This window comes from Cyanistes caeruleus, chromosome 2, assembly GCF_971803275.1.
Source record: "Cyanistes caeruleus chromosome 2, bCyaCae1.hap1.1, whole genome shotgun sequence".
Classification (NCBI taxonomy): Eukaryota; Metazoa; Chordata; class Aves; order Passeriformes; family Paridae; genus Cyanistes; species Cyanistes caeruleus.
The window spans coordinates 116,710,829-116,731,942 of NC_141702.1; the positions used below are offsets into that span (position 1 = coordinate 116,710,829).

The 21,114-nt window shown below is 41.1% G+C and overlaps 1 protein-coding gene across 7 annotated transcripts in view; it reads right to left on the bottom strand.

The window, feature by feature from the left end:
• The window catches only part of PLCB1 (phospholipase C beta 1), a 378,787-nt gene that overhangs the window by 233,308 nt on the left and 124,365 nt on the right, over positions 1-21,114 (bottom strand). For all 7 annotated transcript variants that reach the window (XM_086873629.1, XM_086873646.1, XM_086873622.1 and 4 more), the window contains one exon: positions 7,676-7,744. Coding sequence is in view for 2 of the 7 variants with exons in the window: in XM_086873611.1 (XP_086729737.1) it covers positions 7,676-7,744 (69 nt within the window). In the remaining 5 variants the exon portion in view is untranslated. The remainder of the gene's footprint in view (positions 1-7,675; positions 7,745-21,114) is intronic.

The window sequence follows — 21,114 nt, forward strand, 5'->3', positions numbered from 1 at the left end:
GTATGTCTTTAAAAGGGCAAACCTGCATTTTAACAGATTGCTGCACTTTACAGATACACGCTCAGGTTTTTTTCTGTGTTGTTTGGCAATTCAGGACTGCAGTACCAACTAAATTGAGAGCTACTTGAACCTCAGTGTAAGATCAGCATGGAATCGTCCCTTTCTGCACCTGCTCTTTCTGGGACACGCCACGGTCCCAGAGCACTGACACATTTCTGTCGGTACTCCTGTAAGATTCTTCACATTTCAGGCTGGTTAATAATTCAACCTACACCTGAGGGGTATGAAGGCAAGCTCATCCTCAAGAATGCCTAAGTCTGGGAAATGTTTCATTCACCTGCTTTCTTACCCAGCCCCTAAAATGGTTTCTGTTCACCAACAAGCACACATACGTACATTCATAAACAAGATTTCTCTGCAGGTCAACCTTCTCACCAAAGGTGATTTTGCCATGTAAAGCCAAATTATGAAGGGTATTGGACACTTCCAATGCAGTTAGCCCCACAGGAAAGAAGATCCACATGCAAAAAAACTACTCCTGATTCTGTCTCTGTGCAATGCTAGTGGAGATCAGCTACACTGAGAAGCAGCTGTACAACTTCTACTCCTCCAGTCTTATAGCTGTGGAAATGCTTCTCTTTGGAAAGACTCAATCCACAATGCCCTCCACGGTGAGAAAAACCTCCCTAAATCATGTATAGCTGTGCACAAGTCGTAACACACAGCAGTTTTCACCAGGAATTCACTGCACTTTGTTCTTGTGAATCACAAAGAGCTGGAAAATGCATTAAGCCAACTTTTGGCCCTCAGAAAATGGTCTTGTAGCTCTGGCCCACAGAGAATCATTTTGCTTCCCTGTGCCATCCATTCTGTAGGAACACCCCTGTGCATGGCTCATTAACAGCCCAGGAGGGGCAGAGTATCTGAACTCCCCAGTGGCAACAGCTGATAATTTTATTTAACTAGGATTAGTTTGTGAGGTGACAGAGCTGAGAAAGCCACAGACAGGTAACTCACACTCAATACAGTTGTAAGGTTTTTTTGTTATCACCACACAAATACTGCTCAGGACTTATTTAAAAATGAAGTATTTGTAAATCTTACTTGGTAGCATAATCCTATTTTTATAATTAAACAGGAAGGGAGTTTTTTTAATTTGGTTTCAGAAATAAGCTACTATATTAAAAACCCTGAAAGGTATTTGGATGCACTTGCCCACTTTCTTGCACATCAACAGCAGACAAAGCAAAAGAAATAAGTCTCCTTTCTGCTTGATGCTTTGGAAAAACACTAACATGGATTTAACGTGAATATACTGATATCACCACCTTGGAAATCCATAGTTTTCTGCTGCTTTATACTCATATGGGCCCCTGGCTATTTTCATTTGCTCCCATTCACTACCTTACCTGTAGCTGAATTTTAGGTCCTGCTCTCATATTCTAAATAAAATGTTTCCCAGTAATACTGGCTGAGGTCTCTGCAGGACACCTGTGCCCCTACAAGGTGCATCCCAGTGGCACAGCCACACCTTGGGACAACACACAGACCAAAAAGCCTCACAGCTCCATCAGAAGCGCCCAAAACCCCTATTTATATGCAGATGATAACAAGCATATCAAACCTTTGCAACTAATTAAAACCTGACAGCTTTCTCCAAACGGCTGTTTACAAGCTAAGGGAGGTAATGACAAATCACCAAGCTGGATTCCAATAAACCAGGGAAATTTTAATCATTTGTTCTAAACAGTTGCAGAAAGATGCATCTGCTGTGACATTTTCACTTGAGCCTGTTGATCCTACATTTGAAGCTCGAGGGTATTGCACTACCATCAGAACTCTCCACACTACCTCTAAAATATGTACCTTAATATTTATGAAATATTTCTTGATGGAGATTATAGCTCTGAAGGAAAGACTGGCATGGTTCAGTTATTGAGTACCGTTACATTTTCCAGTGAAAAATTTTGAATTTTTTTCCAGCCTGAATATTCATGACAGGCTAGATGAAGCATTCCTTATTTTTATGGATGGCAACATTTTATTTATTAGTTTTTGTATTAGTATTGCGTTAGGGCTGTGCTTTCCCAAGACTGTGTGATCTTGGTGCAAGTCAAAAGGTAACCTGTGGATCTGCAAGGTAACAAACAGGTAACACTGGAGATTGATAGGCAGTATCAACATCATTAAAAGTGCTTCCAATATAACTTTGTCATCCCACCAATTTTTAAATTTTTTTGTCAGCCACTGCAAAAATGCAGTTTGTCAGATTCAGGTGAGGTTCATCACCAGTGACAGGGCGTGGGGGTTTGTGACAGCTGTGGCTGGACATGCTGTCCCATTAACATCATTAGCTGTGAAAGCAGGAATGAGACATCCCTGTCCTGGATTACTGGGTACCAACACTGGTCACACCAAAATGGGAAAGAGAGAAAAAAATAAAGTATGCTTGTACACAAGTTTATTCCAAAGCAGCAGCAGCATTTAAAGCACAGTTTTACCGATAATTTCTGGTGTTTTCATGAACTCAAATATCATGTATTTAATTGAGCAGTGCATACCTTTTCAAATTTAAATGTCAAGTTTTAAAATCACAGTTGTAAGATGCCTCTGTGCTTCTTAAAGTACGGAATTTCTTATTACAGCCTTTGCGCTGCGAACTTTGGCAAACAAAAAGAAGATGGAGGCTTTATAAATATGACAAAGAAAAGTATAAAACCAACCAGCTCAGAAAGCTAACTGAAACAGTCAGCAAGCAAGGGGAAAAAAATTAATTGAATCTCTCTGGCAGTGATTCATAGTGAAAGCCTTGGAAAAAACCCTGTGCTTTCTGCCATGCCCTGAATGTTGTAAGCAGTGATTTCGATGAACCGCCCAGATAGAGCTAAGTTGCACAGTGAATGATATGCTGCTGAAAAGGTCCTGGTTCCCCAAGATTAGAGGTTGTGAATAAAATCACAATCTGGGCCATTGGAGGGTCCAAGGAAAAGTCGTCTCACACTCAGGGCCCACAGCTCCCACACTTCTGGCTGCTAAAACCACTTTCATTTCCATGTGAGCACTGGCCAAATACCATCCAAAGAAATTCATCTTAGCCTTCCTTATAAAAGTAAAACTCAACCTAGACAAAATGTTTATGCTACTCAATCATTATTATGAAAAAAAAGGCAGTTATGTAAAAGAACAAACACATTTGGGGCAGATGTTTGTGGCTGTCACTATTATCCCCAAGGTGAGTGGGAAGAAGGTGAGCTGCATGTACACTCCATTTTTATTTCTTTTTGGCAGAAGTAGAACACTGCTTTGGCATAATTTACATTTTCTAATTTAGCATCAAGGTTGTTGAAGGGAAAGCAGCGTGCATTTATATCAGAAGACAAAAATAACAGCAACAGCAGCATTTGGGATGGGCAGAGCAAAAGAAGCCAGTGCTGCAAAGGGCAGCAGGTGTGTTGCTGTCCTGTGCCATCCATGGACATAGCTGACTTTTCCAGGGAATAGACTGAGTGCACAGAAAAAGAAAAAACCCAATAAATCTGCCATTTCCCCCAGGCAGTCTAATCGGGGTGTTACTAAACACAACAGAAATGTCCCTGCACAGACTGTGAGTCCTACTGACTCTCAGTGCCCTAGAGTGCACAGCAGCACAACGCAGTCTGGAGAGCTCTGACAATTCAAATAGACTTGCACATCCTCATTTCCCCCTAAAATCACCTGATTTTCAGTGAAATAATTATTTAGACTTTCCTTGCTAGTTTTCCTTTTATTTCCTGAGCCCACCTAGTTCAGGAAATGCTGCTTTTCCTCTACAGATGTGTTAGAAGCCAGCAAACCTTCCATAGCGGCTTTTGGATTACAACAGCCATAGGCCCAAAATCATCTCACTCAAGCATTTCAAGAAAATGCCACCAAATACAGAGAGTTGGTGCTGATATTAAAATAGTAGCTGGAGTCTTGGCAAATTTCTGACATTCAAACATCAAATATTTCCCTCTGTAGAGCTTGCTTGTAGAAGTGAGAAAACTTGGGGCAGAGGAGCCACGAGATTTTTTAAAATTGGGGATTACTCTCTAAACACATCTTGGCATGAGAGTGATTCTATCATTCATAATTTCATCTCCTACAGGTTTCACAGTATATGTTATTTAAAGAAATTCATTTCCTGCTGAATGATTTATGAGGGAAAACAGGATGCCGAGGGAAAACAGACTGATCAAATGCATCAGAAGTTTTCAGTATGAGCATTTACCATGGGGTTATTTCCTTCTCCCTGTCAACTAATCCTGATATTTCTTCTTGCAAGTAAAAACACATATAGTTGCTTAAGATTTTAGTTTCCATAGAAACTGTTATTGGCTAAAGTAAATACAAGATGGTAAGAAGTGTGACTTCCCTAGTCCTGTGAGCATGTTTGCAGCTGCCAAATTTTCACCACCTGACCATTCATTTCTCAGTATTTACTGGTGCCTGACATTTTTAGCTACAGCTCCCTTTAAGGAGCACAGTCACTCTTTTGAGAGGCACTTCCAATGCTTTCCAGAAGGCATGTGAATATTCATAGCTATTCCTAATGCCTCCTTGTACAAAAGCACATTTTGTGTTATTTTGCAGACCCTGTCACTGAACTTTACAAGGGAAAAGATGTCTCAGTCTGCACATCAAGCCAAAGCTTGAAAGAATATTACCAGGTAATGTGCAAAAAAGGGGAAATGAACCATTGCTTCATCACAACTAATGATTTTCTCCTGTTCCCAAAATTCCGCTCACTCCCTTTCCTACCTGATTCTAATACAAACTAAAAAGCAAAGTCCTGATAATCATTTTATAATTCGTTCACTTCTTTATAAATTTCATTTTACTTTGAATGTAGGCACTTCTTCCTAACATACACAATTAATGTGTCTTTTCTTGTTCCTTTCAGAACACGACTTTCATTTTTCTTCTCATGTAGAGCTCTGCTGCTGTGCTCTGAGATTTTGCCTTCCTACCAAGGAATCAGCCTTTGCATGTATATTGCATAGAAATGGAAAACTCTGTTACCATTTCTGAAAATAGCAGCTGAAGACAGAAGGAGCCATCTCTGACAATGTGCAAAAGAAGGCGATGCTGGAGCTTCTCGGGGTCATTTGAGTAGACTGCTTTTCATCTCCCAAGCATCAGGTGCCTTGGTACCCACTAAAAACTCCCTTCTACATCATTAGAAACCCAAGTTCCTGCCCTCGTGGAAACAGCACTGCTCAGGGGCAGCCACAGATTCATCACAGTACCCAAAAATGTGTTCTCAGCTCATTGCCTGTGCCACATTAATGTGAGGACTGCGGGGTGAGAGCTGCACTTCTGTGCCTTCAAGGGAACTTTTGAGGTGAAACACTGAGGGAATGGAGAAAGCAATCAGACCAGCTGGATGAGAAACCCAGGAAGATGCAAAAAACATGCAAGAACAATCACAAAATATATGGCACTGGACTTATGGAAAAATACTATGAAAACTGAGTATCAACCAAAAAAAGAGAAATGATGAAACCCTTTGTACTTCCCAGTCCTTTTTCAGAAATGAAGAATACTCGTGGCAGTGCACAGAATGCAGCATGAGAACAGACTGAGCTGTGGAAATCAGGACTGCCTAAAGTCCTCTAAAATCATTTCTTGCTGGTGGCCTTGTGTAGAGCACACATCATACATTCTGGTAGCTTACTGTGGGTGAAGCTAGTAAGATTGAAACATTACTTACCACAAAAATAAAAAGGAATTACTCTTTTTATTTAGTGGGGAAGTCAAGGCTTATTAAAAAAGATACTTACTTCCTTCAAAAAGCAGCAGTAGATCAGAAATACACCAAATGAGGTTTAAAGATTCCCATTAACTTAAGTTTGTAATGACAACTCATGGATGAAATCTACTCTTAGCATTCTAAAAAGAGATTAAAAAATTTGCATAAACTGGCAGAAGTCCCCTAATATAAAAAATGCACAAAACCCTGGGCAGAAGGAGGGGTGGTGAGGTGATGTAGAGAAAATCACCTCAATCTCTTGTTTACAGTAAAAGCAGGAGGTGCTCCAACCTGGAAGCGGAGCTGTGGAAAAGAACCCCTGAAAAGCTTTGGTGAGCATCTTCCATTCCCAGTGCTCTCTCTTCAGCCAAAATCCCACGAGTTCTACTGGAAACCTCTGTGCAATCCCAGCTGCTACTGCCTGATTTGGAGCCAAGCCTTCTAAAGGTGAGCTTTAGATGCTGTGTGGAAGTGACACACGCAGGGCTCTGTGACGCTGCTCACCTGCAGCCAACGCTGCTCTGCTCAGCCCCACACCACGGATCAGAGCAAAACCGGCACCAATGGCCCCAAAAGCAGCCTTTTATTTCACACCATTCACAAGATGCCATCCATGGCCGACCCAGGTGCTGTTCAGCTGCTGCCCACACACAAATCAATGACAAAAAGCAAGCTCATTCACACAGGTGGTGCATTTCACCACCCTGAGGGCCGGGATTTTCTCCTACCCTTCATTTAATGCCACTGCTGTCAAATCTGTAACGTGCTCTAACAAAACCAGCCTTTATGTAACCCAATAAATAAAAGTCACCAAGGCAATAGCTATGCATAAATTTTCGCTAAAAACATTTTGTTAGAACATGAATGTCCTCTGTAAAGCGGGTAGCATTTTAAAATAATGTTCTAGACATTGTTAATACTTTATTGCTATTCATCATAGAACCATTAATCATGGTGAACTCATTTGGTATTAATGTGGATGTCATAAAGTACTTCTATTGCATTTCAATTATAACTCAGCCTTTAAAATGCTGCCAGCACTACATGGAGAGCTTTAAAAACCAAATATGAATAGTCTGTTCAGAGATAACTACAATTGCTTTCTGGCATGGAAAAACAACCTTCTCCATTCCTAATTGTCCTCAGGGGGCTGAGGAGCCCCTGGGGCTGTGCCTGGGCCCAGGGCTGCAAGGAAGAGAGGTTATCTGGACCCAGGAATATTGCCCCCCCAAGATGAGAGCAGGAGAAACATTTTTTTGGTCAGTTCAGCCAGGGCTAAGCAGCAGCAAACTTTCCAGCCCCTGGGGAGATTAAATTTTTTCCTATCACTCCTGGGATTCCCTGGCACTCTCTTGCTTCTGGAGCTGAGTGCTTGGGTTTTTCCTCTGATGTGCTGTGTCTGCCCAAACAAAAACAGAGAGAACTTATATCTCCAGCCTACTGTCTGTAGAGACTGTAAATGAGTGCACAGTACATCAGGGCAAACCCAAAGGGAGCTGATATTCCAACTTCTCTGATAGCAGTTTAAAAAAATGCCAAAATCCTCCTTCTTGGCCGCAGGGGGCACTGAAAGAGGAAAATCACAAAAAAAAGCATCAAATGGACTCAAACAAATATCAGCTCCATCCCATCAGGAAAGCCAAGAAATTGTGTAAGTGTACCTTGACAAAGCAGGATTTTTGCTCCTGTGCTGCCAGCAGACCTTCCAGATGGATTTTACACACTGAATCCAGCTCAACAATCCCAACACTTCTCAACAGAAACAGTATTAAACAAAGAAAAGGCAAAATACTTCTTTTAAGCTGAGGGAACTTGTTTTCATCTTTTCAATTCTTGCATATCATTCCCATTCTTTTTTATCTAGGTCATCAGTGTAACAGGGAAGCACGCAGCAAGAATTCCTACCTTGGGAGCTCTGGCATGTTTTCCGCATCTGGCATCTTTGACAAGGCTGATATCCAGCAGCTCAGTCTCCTAGAAGGAAAAATTGCAACACAAGTAATTATTACATTATTCAAAAAGCTTTGTTATGTTATCAGTGTCCCACTTCCCACATCTGTTTGTCCAAACCGAGATCAGCTTCTAGGAGAGCTCAGGTGCACCCAGGCAATTCCAACAGCAGCACTGTGCAGGTTTCCCATGGTATATAGATTATATAGAAGCCATAAGAGTCAAGCTGATTTCCTGGATCGTTAAGTAGCAGCTGCTGTGCTTTTGGTTTAACCCTTTCAATACAATTTTAGCATTTTGATGCTTGTCACAGTGGGACAAAAGACAGTGTCACAAACAGAAAACCCTGCTTCTGCAAGAGAAAACCTGATTTATTTTATTGCCACAACACTTTGGAAAGTGCCCATAAACCCCAAGAACTGTTACATCTATAATGATAACAAGCTTCAACAATTTTAGTGACCGCTGCTCGGTACAACACATGCACTTTTTGACAGGCATTTCATAACTTGTGCCCTACTTCTTGAGTTATGGGTTGTACAACAAAGCTAGCACATCATGACAGCTTCAGTTGGACAAATTCTTGCCCTCCCCTACACAAAAGTAACAAGAAGAATCCCCTTTCCCTGATTTGAGCATTTGGGAGGAGGACAGATACTGGAGATGGGAGCAGTGTGATTCCCAGCTGCCAGCAGCCATCTGAAATACTACAGCAGGACTGTGACCACACTGCAGGGAGAGCCACACCACTTCCAAGCATTTCAACCTTCCAGAATAGTAACTGCAAATGCTATGCAGGGAACTTGAAATCTTTGTGCTGAACAAAGCCATCAGTCCCTTCCTTTTCAATTCCAAGCAGAGAAGAAAAAAATACTTGATGGACATGTTATTTTGCCTGGGGTTACTTGGGATCCTGATCTGGTTTTCATTTTAAGGAACCCACTCCTGCTCAGCTCTTGCAGATCTTCGTTTTCTACTAAGACAAACTACCAACAAATTTTCATGTGACTGTACATTCATCACATTTCCCTCTGTCCCCCTAGCAATCCCAATTCCCTTCTGTTCTAGTTCTTGCTGAACTCCATGAGCACTTTCCCCCTCTCTGTGGAGCCTGTTCAGAGGAAACCTGCACTTTTGAGATGGTTTTTGTTTTTTGCTCTCACTCACATGAAGGAGAACAAGAGTATCAAAACTTCACAAGATTAGAAAGAAGCATTGGCTGGGTGAAAAATGGTGGAAATAACCCAAACTCCATCAATACTCTGGGCATATGGACACAAGCACTCTTCTGACAGTGCAGGTAAAACTTTAAATAAAAACAATTTACAATTAAGTGCACTGGAGGGTTTTGAGTCCTTTGACCTTTGAGTTAATCCATGTGGCCATTAAGTTCCTGGCAAGAATGGAAACAATGGAATATGGCAGAGCTACATACGAGTTTATCACACTCTTAAGAACTCAGGTGGGAAACAGGAGTTATATTTACAACAGCAAATAATACCCACACCCTGAAGTGGTCTCAAGCCCACGGTGAAATGTTCCACAGAGGCTCCAGGCACATGCAGATCATGTCATAAAAATCAGGTTTCCGCGACTGAAAGAACTAACAAGCACTAAAAACAAAGGCTTTAACAGCAAACACATGAGGGAAATTAAATATGCGGAAGAAAAATGGATCTTACACAGCGATGATGAACCACACAGAGTGAATTTCAAAAGCTTTTTTTTTATTTGTCTGGTGTTTTGGTTTTGAAAAAAAGAGAATAACAACGAACAGAAATTAGTCGTTTAGTCACAAAAGTGCAACTAGACCTCCCGTAACACAAAAACTCCCTTCTAAGTGGAATAACACACATTAAAAAGAGACAGAGAGAAAAGGAAAAGGCAATGACCAGAACAACCCCGCCCAGGTGTGCATCCTCCCAGATGGAGGAGGATGCACAGGTATAGGGTTGGTTTGGAGTTTTGACTAGTGCTTTCAAGCTGCTTGCATGCCACCAAGCCATGTGCACAAGATGTGACCACCTGAGGAGCCAAGAACTGGCAAGGTCAATCTAAAAGTAAGTGAAATTGGAGTTTTGTGGGGCTATTTGGCTCAGCCCAGCTGCCAGGGCTGTAGGAAAGGCTGAACCCCCAACATGCACCTCACACCTTCCTGCCCTGTTACCTCTCTGGCACAGAACACAGGATTTGTAATCCTATTCCCAGAATCCCTTCTATCCGTACTATTTGACAGCATCATTTCAAACAAGTAGATGACAGCAGGACCTGCATCCGTGGAAATGCCTCTGCAGGCAGTGTTCAGGAGGTTTGGATAAACCAAAATTCATAATGGGCCATTTCTTAGTACTTTGGTTCCAAAAAACTTCCTGGAATTCCCTCACCCCAGGCACTTGCTTTCATCTTTTAAACAACTAATTAAGAGGGCAGAGATCAACTTCCTTGCAAAATCAAAGGAAATACTGAAAATTTCCTATTTCCCCATAGCAAAATGTGAGGGGGTTTTTGTAAAGGGAAAATACACTTGAGGAATGGCCAAAGAAGTGCCCCATTTCCTGCGCAGCAAAATAGCCCAAGCCCTCCTCCACCTAAAAAAATGTGAGTTTTGTTAATGACTTCCTCCATGCAGGCTTGGAAAATGCAGTCTGTGTTGCAGAGGGCATGGAAGCCATAGTACCCAGGGGGGAAGAAAATATCCAAATCCTCTGCAAGTCCAACTTTTCCCTGTTTAGACAACTCAAATCATTGCTGCTGGGACTTAATCCTGCAATAGAGTAGCATCTCTTAATGCAAGTGGTAGATCCCTCCAATCATTCATAATACAAAAATTCTGGAGCTGAATTATTAATCCTATCATGTTTGTTTTCAATTAGCAGCTGAGACAGAGATGCATTCAGAGAGGGCTGCATTGTGCAATCTCACTTTTATGGGTGAGCACACACTCACAAAAGCAATGGATTGTGCAATCCTCAGTGTCTGCTTGAGCACTTGTAATTAGGCCCATCAGAATTTAATATAATAACACCAATTTATACCAGCTGAGGATCTGGCTCACTTCTATTTTAAACTGTCCAAAATGATGCCAACTGAGTCATGGTGCCTTGGGAACGTGCTTGTGACCTAACCCCAGCTACAAAGCAGGAATCCTGGATACCACTGGAGACCTCTCTTAGAGAGCCATCAGCAGCAGGGTGGGCTGAGAGAAGGATCAACCACAGAACCTCCAAAAATTATGTCAATGAGACCCAGCAAGAGCAGGTGTGCATTGCAGAGGCTGCACAGGTGAGTCCAGAAAGCCAGTTGCTTCATAGATATCCCTAACAAAAGTAATTCCACTCTTCCACAAGCACTCATTGAGGCTGAGGAGTCATGTGTTGCTCTCACCTCAACTGTTCAACTTCTGTTTTCATGTCCCCTTTGGCTGGATGTTCTTTTTCCCCACGTATGGCACAGCTCTCAGCCAGTGCCATGCAGGGAGAAGATCTAACCAATTAAACTCTGTAAACTCATTTTCTACATAGCTGGAAAACCTGTGGCTTCACACTTTCAAATCTGAAGAAGAAATAGTGTGCCTGAAAGCTTATCTAAATCTTCTAAGTATTACCAGTCAGTCTACTAGAAGACTCAAGACTGCCTTCAAAGTTTACTTGATACACTGCTAGCAAAATAAACTTTGGAAAACTAAGCCAGTTTTCTAAACAAGCACCATTTAGTGCTACTGGATGGGAACATCTAGTCAAAGTTTTCAAAGGGGTAAAGCCAATTTGCTGAAACAAACTTCAAACAGAGAGTCAAACAACACTTTCTATTGGGAATAGCTAATCAAATGAAATGGTGTTTTAATACTGAGTCTGTTTTATCATTCTCTGAACATGAAAGCACTGAATATTTCTGGAAGAAAAAATGTATGAAGTTCTGTGCTATACTTATTTTTATTCAGCATTTAAGAAATGTTATTTTAAATAAAACCACATAACTACTGTCCAAATAATAGGTCAGAAGGAAAATATTAAGAGCAACACTTGAATCTGACGAGGAACGATTATAGAATCACACTTAGGATGGAAAGGACTTCTGAGATCACTGAGTCCAAGCTTTGACCAAATACCACCACAGCACCAAATGCAATGTCCAGTCTTTTCTTAAGCACCTGCAGGGATGGTGACTCCACCACCGCCCTGGGCAGCCCATTCCATTACCCTTGCCATGAAGAATTTGTGAGTTATTAAGAAAATGCAAGCTGTGCTAAAGAACTACCTTAGGCCCTATAGGTTGAGAGTAAACACCAATGGAAACTCATCAATTTACAGCCATTTATGGAATACGCCTCACTCTGGTTCCAGAGATTTTGACAGTCATCCATCAGCCACACGGATGAAATTCTCCATGGAAGAGCGGATATTTAGTGCCAGTTCCAAAAGGGTGCTTGCAGAACTAGGGAATGTCATGTATCATTCCCCTGCTCAGAACATACCTATTTTTCCTTATTATCATTAAGAATAAATTGAATGAAACACGGCAATTTGTCTCCTCATCCCCAAAGGAAAAACGTGGAGGAACGGTGAGACATTTAACAGAAACCTGCACCGACAACTACAAGTAGGAACAGCAAGGTTGTCAATGACTGTAATTGGAGCTGTGCTAAGGTAGTGCTGTGCTTCCCCCAAAGTCCCATTATATAATTCGTAACTGCATCCCACTAGAGAGAGACAGTCCCTGAAGAAGCTGTCTCCATGCTTCCTCCTGGCAGCACACAATTCAATTATGGGGCATCAAAATTATGGGCTGTGTCAATAAGGCAGCAGCAGAGCAGCACGTACACCTCAAATCAACATGAGAACTCTCCTCAACAACAGCCAAGTCTTTTGCTGCACAGTTGTCTTTCACAAGTTCAAAGTAATTTGTTACCTTCCCACACACTCTTCTCAAAGAAAAAAATTTAAAATTACATTATTAATGCTAAACTTGCCAACCTGCCCAAAGCAGCCAGACCGCTTTCTAGCTCCTTGCTAGTGATGAATACAGCAGCAGCAAGGCACTCAAATAATAGAATAAAGGTTCTTACTCCTAGAGTAGCCACTCAAAGGTCAGTCAAACACACGGAATTTTAACTTGGTTAAGTGGCTTCTCAATTCTCTGCGTTCTAAACATCTGTTACAAAATCCAAAGCCCAAAACAAATCTACCACCCTGGCACGTGAAATTAAAATTTGGGTGAGAGGCACAGCTGTTCGTGAGGGGAAACACAGCAAACACTCTGCTGCCTCCACTACTTCACCCAAAATCTCTTCTTTTCAAGCTTTTCCTTCCTGGCCAATGAGCACAGGCAGAAAAACACTGCAACCTCATCCACATGAGGCCCATTCCGAGCACGAGGCCTGGCACGTTTCACCACACACCCAGGGGAATTTCCAACCCCCCAGAAGAGGGGAGTGTTTGTCATCAGCAGCGCTACAGCTCCCCATGGAGCTTGGGGAGGCATTACTGCCATTTGTTCTGTTACCTGTGCTGCCAAGGGACATCCCCTGAGGCAGGGAGGAGATGGGAGAGGGGACAGACATGTGCTCCTCTTCCACAGAACAGCAGCTTGGAAAACAAGGGATGGGTTTAAACCCTGCTTTGACCACTTGGCTCCCTAGGTTGGGACTAGCATTTCTGAACAACTGGCAGAACCATGGGACTTGGTATCACACAGATTAGAATTTCTTCCAAAAAAAACCCACTTGAAAAAACCCATTGAACAGAATGAGAACAGAATGATTTCTTACTACCCAAAACATATTATCTGAAAATCTGAACTTGTGCTAAACTTTGGTGGTCACTAATTCTTAATTCAAAAAGACTTGGGGGATCTCATCAAGGCAAAAACCAGCATTTATTATTTGACTCAACTGCTCTGGGAATGAGCTCTAAACACCTTGAAAGGTTTCCTGGTACTTCAGGAAGAACATCCAAGCAGAGTTGCATGACATCCCTCCTGCAAAGCCCCTAAAGGAAGCATTCCTATGGAAAAACAAGCCCCAAACTGAAAAGTTTTGGCTATCATAATAACACGGAGTCTCTCACTGTATCCCTGGAGTTGTAGAACAGCAGTATTTTCTAGTACAGCAAAAATGATCTGTGGTTTATATAAAACATAAAACATTGAGCTATTAGGACAAAAATGAGAGGGAATCTTCATGCTAAGTGCCCTTTTAATAATGAAAGTGAAACAATTCTTCTGCAGCTATGCACAGAGTTCTTTGCTGCTTCATTAAAGGAAAATTTCATTTACTTGGATTTACAGATGCTGTGGCAAAGCAGTCTAGAAACGAGCACAGAGGTTTAACAATACAAATCTTAGTGCAAAGAAACGGGAAGCAGGAGAACACAGTAAAGATTTGCTGCCTGCCTTCATCCTAGCAAATTGACCATCACAAACAGGCAAAGGACACAGGGAAGACTCAGTGTGCTATGATCAGCCATCAGCCCAAGTAATAGCAGCAGTGCACTGGAAAAGGAGAAAATTTCCATACCAGGTAAGACTTCAGCCATTCATCAGTCTCAGCCAACTGATGTTACAGTTCAAGTCCAAAGTCACCAGTGTCGATAGGATATATGCTCAGCTTGGCATATCAAAACACTTCCCCTTCACTCAGAATGTCAGTACATACTGCAAAAAACCAAGCCACCATCCTTAATCTTACAGCCTAAACACACAAGACAATCAGTGAATGAAAGGAGCAATAGGTTTGTCATCTCCCAGCAGGAAAACCACGGCAAAGCTGGATAAGGACCTCCCTATCCTAATCCCACACCCATTAACATGGCATCTCCTTATCCCACTGCTGCCTTTGCCAGTAATCTCCCTTTCCAGGAAAGGCTCCACCACAAGAACATTTAAACCCACAAGTTTCTCATCCAACAACTTGGATTTGTTGCAGCTGGCAGTGGGAATTGCATGGACAGGAACACCTTGAATGTACCTGGTTGGAACTAGCTTGGATCTGCTGAAATGGCTCTCACACCGCTGCACATCCCACTCACACAAGCAGGGAAGAACAGGAGCAAAAGGAGAGTTCATGAAGTGCAGCCATATTCAAAAATGAAAAGAGCTGGGGGAGGACCTGCTCCAGAAGAAAACACAAAAGCACCTTGTAGGCAGCTTTCATAATGGTACTTGACTGATTTTTATTCACATAACTGAGAATAACCTGGTAATTTGGAGCTTTAGAGTCACAACGAAGAGTACAGTGAATTAAAGTTTAAGCAGAATATTAAAAAACAACAAAAAAACCACACTATTTCTTTTAAGAAACTTTTCCTTTCAAATCACAGCTCAAATATGTATGATTATGATGATTAAATGCCTGGCCAAGAAGGGATCTATCATATTTTGGGGGTGATGTTCTCATTCCATTATTTCCCACTGACGGGGGATCACTGACTACACAGAGATTATGGTTTTTTCCTTTGAAGCAAGTAAAATGTATTATTTTCAACAGAGTGCCCCAAACAGTGAACAGCAGGAGCAGAGATTTTCATCCCACATGGAAAACCACTGTACAACTCCTGCTCTGCCACACCTCACAGTGCAGCTCCTCCTCAGGAAAATCCATCCATCAACAAAAGGTTTTCCCAAGACTAAATGAGATTTGAACTTTTAGAAAAGCCTTTTTTTAAATGCATGCAGCATAAGTTGGAGGCATCTAAATAAGTATTAACAAATTAGTGGCTCTGGCTGTTTGATTTTAGAAGCTACTTCAGCAGGTGCAGGTGTTTTTGGAAGAACTCAACTGCTCTAGAATAATTCTGCTTCTGACTAGTTGGGTTTTGTGGAGGGGTTTGGAGACTGCACATTCATGTCAACAGCACAGAGATCTTGGCTGGTCTTTTTTAAAACAATAAATGCTTTTTCCAGATCTAAATTTAACACAATTGGGAGATCAGGACCTTGGAGCTGCTCTGCTCCCCACATAACACAGGGTATTTTAATGTTAAGGCACAAACACAGCAATCCATGTCCTACTTACATGCCTGCCACTTCCATGCACGGATCAAGAGAATCAACTAAAAACTGTATGGAAGCAGAATGTACATCCCTGCCAACTCCTCTAGCTACGGCCCTGGCATGTGTTACTTAGCTGGAAAATCCACAGGCCAGGCACAATTCCAACTGGAGACTCCAGCTACAACATGCTGCTTGAGCACTAACAACAGCAGCTGAAAACCTGCAAAACCTGGAGACTGGAAAAAACCTAAAACATCTGCAATTTCAAAAAAGGGAGGAGAAATAACCCAAATAGCTGCATGCACATTAGTCTGATAGGCAAAGCTTTGGATGAGATGATGAAAGGAATATTAATCACATGAAGGTACAACAACAAAAAAAATAAGAGACAGAATGAGGTTGCTGGCCAGATCATACCTAAGCTGCTAATTTTTCTTTTTTTCTTGGCACAGGAAGCTTTGAACATCTTCTCTGTCGTAATTTTGATTAATGACATGAGCCATAACTGACAAGTCATCATCCCAAACTCTGGTCACCAGTACTCTGAGGTGAATTTAACCTGAAGGAGCTACAGAGAAGGTTCCAGAAGCGATCACAGAACCTAGAGTAGGCTCTTGTTAGATGAGACGCAGAGCTTGGCTTCCACCAAACAGCTAAGAGGGGGATGATTATTGTCTATAAATAAATGCATTGTATAATCAGCTGAGAGGAAGAGGAACTATTCAGTCTAGAAAGAAATAAGAACTGAGTTACATGGATTCTAATAAGTGTGGGCAAAATTAGACTATTTTTCTTCAGCTATTGAAAGCAAAAATCACTTTTAAAAAGGGGTTCGATGTGTTTCTGAATATTAATACATGCACTGCACAATATCCATAAACATAGAGCACAGAAAATGTTCTTCTGCAGTGGTGAAGTAATTGTATTTATTTACAGCTGAATCTTGGAGTTCTCACCACTCCAACCACCAGGCAGCTTAATCTCCAAAGTTATCACTGGATAGTTCAGAGAGTAATTCATTAAATACTAATTTCTAAGTGGCCTATCTAGCAGGTGTTGATATTCCAAGAATTTGAGGAGTCTTAGACTTCCAGGCTCCATATATGAACATCAGAAAAAGGCAGCAGTAGCTGCACACAGAGGGAAAAGCTTTTCCCAGCCAGATCCTCGACTGTTTGCTGCTCTCAAGGAGGATGAAGCACACACAGCATCAGCTGAAGGTGTCCACACTCACCAAAGAGATGAGAAACGTGCAGGTGAGGGCACAACAGATCTGTAATCTCTTGTTCTGAGGGAAATCATATTTTGCTTCTTCAAAATGCACAGTCCCTAGGGCAGGTGCTGGGCAGCAATTTTCCATGTTCTTCTCGCTGTGCTGAGGCACAAACTCTCACTCCATCCTCCCACAGCCCCTTTCACTTCACGTGCTGTTGCCTCGCTTTAATTTCCCTTATTACCTCCATTTGCTGCATACCTTGTAAATATAAGTGACTTTAAAACAGTTATTTGTTTAGTGTTTATTAGGGAATTAATTAGAGGGGAGTAAGAATTTCTTGCTAATTTATTCTTTACAAGCTGTAATCATTATTATTTTTGCATGCTCTCAGGGTTTATGGATAAGTGCATCTTAAAAATCAAAGAAAAAAAATTAAAAATCCCCAGATCAGAATCAGTGGGTGAATCTCTACAGATTTAATTTACATTCATCTGCTCTTAATCTGAATGCATGATATTCTTCACCATTATTTTATAAATCTCTAGATAGAGCTGGGAAATTATTTTTATTTAAGTATTTTCATGCACATGCCTCAGATTCTTTTAGTCTTGGCAGCTGTGCCTGAAATTGGAATTTACACTGAATGAGGAAATACGGGTCATTCTGCAAACACAACAGAGATAAGTCAATGGCAACTTGTTGGAAGACCTTGAATTCTTGCCAAGCCACGTTTCCCAAAATATTTTGCCCTACACCACACTCAAGCCTCAATTACCAGCTACTCTCTCCTGCAGGAGCCAGCTGCTCTGAGCATCAAAGGCACATAAACAAAACAGAACCAAGTTGTAATTCAGCAAAAAACCTGTAAAGATGGATGATTAGCTCTTACCTTCCATCAAACTGAAGAACACACTTTTCTTAACAGGGACTCACTTCAGCCTACACCTGAAGGGTGCCAATAGTTGGCTGTGTTCAGTGTTACATTCAGCACACTCCAAACTTTGCATTTTATTCCTTGCCTGAATCCAACACTCTGGGGCTGTTACAAAGTGGGCATTTTTTGCCAACTGTGTCTTGCTGGCAGCACAGGCACAAGATATTTTTCTCTCCTATCAGGGCACTCTTTGGCTCTTTCTTGTTTGTATTTTCTCCTACTACGTGGAACTAAAAGCCAGGCAGCAAACCTAAGGTTAGCCCTGTTGTTTAATGATGTTTCCTTATTTAGCAGCTCATTTGACTGCAGTTGCTGTTTTCTCCCCCAGAAATGTTCTCAGCTCCATTCTCTGGAGCATAATTATTCCAACTACCTTTCCCCCAGCAGTAGCACACCAAGATTTCTTGACTTTGCAAAAGTTCATGTTCTTGAAGGTGACTCAAACACGACTTGAAGAAAGCATTGATAGATTCAGTCCTTGCAGGGAAATGCAAAAGGAGAAGACCCAAGAACTTTGCAGGTCCCCAGAGCCTCCAAGATGAACGATTTTTAAAAACCTCAAAGGTAATTTTCACAGCACAACCGACCTGCAAGCCTGAAGGGCATTTAACACCCAAACACACTGATTTGAATCCATTTGTATCTCATATTGTCAGAAAAATGTGCTTTTCCAGCGCTCTCCCTGATACCACCTGGGTGTCAGCTCTGCATTTCTTTTCCATACTTGAACCACTCAGCATGAAATAATCCTGCTGGATGATTGCCTGGGCTCGGGTGGGTTGGTTGTTAGTAATGTAGCAGCCAAGGTGATTTCACCAATTTCCTCAAATGAAGCTGCAATTTCTGAAATAAGGCACATCCTAATGAAAGAGATGAATGGGAGTCAAAAACGCTTTGGGAGATGTTTCATGCATGCTCTAAAATACCAACTACCTCTTGTATGTGGGAAGATCTAATGCCTTCCTGCTTGGAAAAATACCTTTGGATTTCAACAGTGAGTAAAGCTGTCACTACCACATCTGTGAAAATACAGCCAAGTTTGGACAAGCTACTGAACATAACGAACTTAAAAATCCAGAATATATATGCATGTCGTTATTCTCAAAAAGCATATGGGAAATTAAATGATTAATCTAGCATTTCACAATATCTAAGTGGTTAAACTTGCAGCTTAAGTAATGTCTTAACAAGTGTCTCGTTTCTTTCTAAATAAAATTTCATGGGTAATATAATTATTGTTAGGAATCAAGGGTATGATTTAACATCCTTCAAAGCAGGCTAGGCTGCCTCCAGAATAACACCAAAAAGTGCTATTATCAAGTAAAAAGATAGTTGGGGGAAAAAAAAGGCTCACACGCTTACAAAAAGGAATGATTTTTCTGTAATTACGTAGATTGAGAAACAGCTATTTTTTTCAACATCTTCAAAGAGACTTTTCAAGTTATGGAAAGTAAACAGGGAAAAATTAGAAAAACAACTTTTTTTTTTCCCTCCTCCCAGAAAAAGGATGGTTTGAAAACCAACAATGAGAAAACGAACCTATTTAGGAGAGCAGCACTTGGGTAGAGGCTGGGGTCATTGGCATCATCGACTGAGTTTAGTTCATGGTCACATCAGATCAGGATTTTACTGATAAGAATTTAACTGCAGCTTGTTAACCCTCAAAAATCCCTCCCACAACATGCAGCTGGGCTGGCTGCAAGACAGGACAGGAGAGGTGATGACACAAGACACTCAAAATTAGAACCTGAGCGACAGCTAAGCCCTGTAAAAGCTCTGTGGTGGGGGAGAAAGCAAATAAACAGGAACTTGCTAGAAGGTCATGTCTGTGTGTTTTGTGGTCAACCCTCACAGCCTTATAATGACAATTATGATATTTAGGGCTCTACTTGGTGCTTTCCTTTTTCCAACTACTGTTTTAGAGTCCAAGGTCCTGTAAGAGAATTACGGGATTAAACGGAGTGGGATGTGTAGAGGGACACAAGTTTTTAGGCACGTATCTCCTGGTCCGTGTACACAATAAAAAAATACTTCATCCAGTTAACCCAGAAGCTCAGATTCTCATTATCCTTCCCCAGGATAAGCAAACTCATAATTAAAGTCACAATTCATCACCTTCCCCTATTTTCTGTTTTATACGAAAACCCCACAAAGCATCTCCCAGAAGGGTCAAGAGTGACCACAATGAGCAAGTTCTACGTAATAACAGGCAAACACAAAACTGGCATCAACTGTGCAATTCTCTCAAAAACAAGCAAATAAACACAGGGACTTGTGACACTTCCACACTTTTACATAAATCCTGTTAAAAAACTTGCCTCTTCTGTAACAAAGAAAATCCCCTCCGACACATGATGTAGTATTTTACACTTATTTTTTTTAGTCTGGAGCATCTTCAGGATCTTCTAAACCTGGTTCAAAATACTAACCTGTGTATCAACAGTTTTGGAAATGTGGGCATATGACAATGTAATGGCATTTTCACTTCATTTCCCACAGCAAATATAATTTTCCATTCATAAAAAAAATTGCAGAAACAGCTTTAATTTCCCTGAAAATCTGAGTTTACTAACTGTCCAGAAATAAATTTACCTTTTCCTATGCAGAAAGGTTTCTTAAATACCAGCAGTGTGTATCTGTTCTTTAAAATAAGTTTTTCTTTAGGCTGGTAAAAGCTTAGTAGCCTCCACCTTTCAAAAGGATTGTTTACCACTTCAATTAAAGGAGAACAGAATAACATAACCAATTAAAAAGATGAAGGAGACAAGGTTTTATATTAAACTTGAAATTACCCTTATGGATAAACAAACCTTAGCCAATTATTGCAGCAGCAAAACAAATTAAGATACAGTCTCAAACCAGATTAAACACAAGATTAATTTCTTGAACAAGTACTTGTCCAAGATAGAAGTCGGCAGCCACTATCCTGTGTGTGCCTACAATTACAGCCCTGAAGGAGGAATACAGATCATTCAGGCATTGGGAAGGCACCAATAGGAATGGTATTTTAATACTTCTTCCACTATTTTGTATAACTTTTGTTACGAGTTTAACAGACTCATTTGTGCTTCAGGAAGATCCTATCAATATTTGAGCAGCACTTCCAACCTCTAGCAAATAAATCAACCGATTTCGACTTTTATTGCCCTGGATATAGAATCTACATTTGATCATCTCATAAATAATTGCCCACTTCTGATTCCCAGAAGAGTTTGAATGGCCCATTATCAGGCAGAAACCTAAATAACGTACTAT